General features: G+C 43.8%; 1 protein-coding gene across 1 annotated transcript in view; it reads right to left on the bottom strand.

Moving 5' to 3' along the window:
- Window positions 1–425: 425 nt before the first annotated feature.
- peli3 (pellino E3 ubiquitin protein ligase family member 3) overlaps window positions 426–2,087 on the bottom strand; it is a gene marked incomplete at its 5' end in the record, with an annotated part of 39,218 nt that continues 37,556 nt past the window's right edge. Inside the window, 1 exon segment of the mRNA XM_014027982.1 lies at window positions 426–1,222. Coding sequence (XP_013883436.1) covers window positions 623–1,222 — 600 coding nt within the window. The 3' untranslated portion in view covers window positions 426–622.

Here is a 2,087-nt window from a genome sequence, read left to right as displayed (position 1 = left end):
AAAGTTCTCCTGGCTGGTTGTGATATGGAGTGGAAGACTCATTGCTGCGAATTACATGATTTTTATCACACAACTGCAACACTGAGAGTTTGGATGGAGCATGTGGAGGCATTTGGGTTCTGCAGCAGGATGATGATCTGAAGCTCAGCAGCATCTCTGCAGACATGTGAAAAATCATTACCAATATTGTGAACACTTGACTGCAGTTGTTGCTACCAGGGGGACACAAGCACTGGGGTTAGGACAGTATTACCTGTCCACACAGAGCCAGGTTGATTTGAATATGGAATGGAAATAATAAAATAATAATTTAAAAACTGAATGAGATCAGTTTATCTTTGATATGAACATGTTTGATGGTCTGTAATGTCCATAGGATGGACTGCATCAGGACTTGACATGAAGAAATGATAACGAAAGCCGGGTTTCATTTCAACACTATTTATTTACATATTTACTTCCAAACACCTTTTCCATTTGAAGCCTTGGCATCTACTATTGCTGTTAGTTTTATCATGTCATTCTCCTGGACTTCTCCTCACATTCTCATTTCTGCTCCTGTCTAGTCTTCAGACAGCGAGTTCTTTAAGATCTCCTCCAGCAACGTGCCATGGGTGTGTTTTCAGTCCACAGGGCCCTGGAAGATGAGTTTGACATGGCCCTGCTCACCTGTCAGCCAGGTCCCACAGAAGGGGCAGGCAGCATGGAAGGCATGCGTACCGTGGGGTAACGGGATCTGGCTCCACCCCACCACTGTCTTTTCTGAGCACACGTGCCCACAGGGGCAGAAAGCATGAGTGGGGGGCCCTGCATCCAAGTACAATCCACCCTCACAGCCTAACCACAAAGGCACATAGGGGCCCACCCTCCTGCACATGGGACACTCCCTCTCCCCGGTGCCAGCTGGGGCCGTGCCCCCCGAGCCGCTGTGTCCTTTTTCCTTGCGGTAGCCCCAGTTATGGTAGCCGTGCACATGGCCGCAGTTAACATAGACCCAGGGCTGCTTCTTGTCAATGATCTCACGCTGTGCCAGGCTGGGGAAGGCCAGGGTGTTAAAGCCCACGGGGCACTGAGGCCTGGCAGCATTCAGCTCCTGCCGCAGGGACTCCAGCTGTTTGAGGGTGGGAATATGACGCAGACCGGCAGATGTCCTCCAAAGCAGGGTGGCCCCACACAGATCAATCAAAGACCCGTCCTGGAGGGTGTTTGACTCATTTTCCACCTTAAATGAAAGCAGAGAAAACCAAAGCTCTGTTTTCCATTTCAGCAACTCTCATCAGGACTTATAGCAGCATATTAGGGTCAATCAGAAAAAATGAAAAGATGCTAAGAATGAAGAATTTATATTTTTTTGTTTTCGTRGTTTTGAACATTTTCAACAAAGTTCATCATTAACCAACAAAYACAACTTTAATAAAAACGCAGCAAATATAATCAAACTAAAAACTTTTTTCTCCATGATGGAACCTTTATTCGTCAAAAATATTTTAATGTTTTCCTAAACATTGCTGTTTTTTTCTGGCAATAATATTTCCACTTTTTTCAGCACTGTCTTTTGTCTGGAAATAACATTTGTTTTTTCCTTTGCACTGCCACATTTTTCTAACAATATTATTTTGAAAGCTTGTTAATTTCTCTTTTAAATGAYGCCACATTTGTAAGGAACATGCATTTTTGGGATGGTAGTACAGCCCAGTATRTGGGTTGCACACATGAAAAATTTGCCAGATCTTCTCTACTTTACTCTAGTTTATTTTGCTGTTGCTATTGACACTTCAGGTGCCCGGTATAAGATTTATCTGTAAAAATGGCTTGAACTTATAAAGCTCTTTATCAAGTTCCAATGGACTCTAAAGCACTTTACACTTCACTCACACATTGAAGGGGAGAAGCTAAGAAGCATTGGGCCTCATGCAAGAACATGTTCGTATTCTTATCCTAAATTTCTCTTACTTTTGTTCGTACAAAGGGTTCGTACAAACATGTCACGTCAGATTCAACAAACTCTTCTACCTTCAGGAAACGTGCATAAATGAGCTGCGTAATTTACACCTGTCCTATCCAGCTGCTCGTGCACGCGAGAGGAG

Source organism: Austrofundulus limnaeus, unplaced genomic scaffold, assembly GCF_001266775.1.
Source record: "Austrofundulus limnaeus strain Quisiro unplaced genomic scaffold, Austrofundulus_limnaeus-1.0 Scaffold706, whole genome shotgun sequence".
Classification (NCBI taxonomy): domain Eukaryota; kingdom Metazoa; phylum Chordata; class Actinopteri; order Cyprinodontiformes; family Rivulidae; genus Austrofundulus; species Austrofundulus limnaeus.
This window is presented reverse-complemented; position numbering and strand designations above follow the sequence as displayed.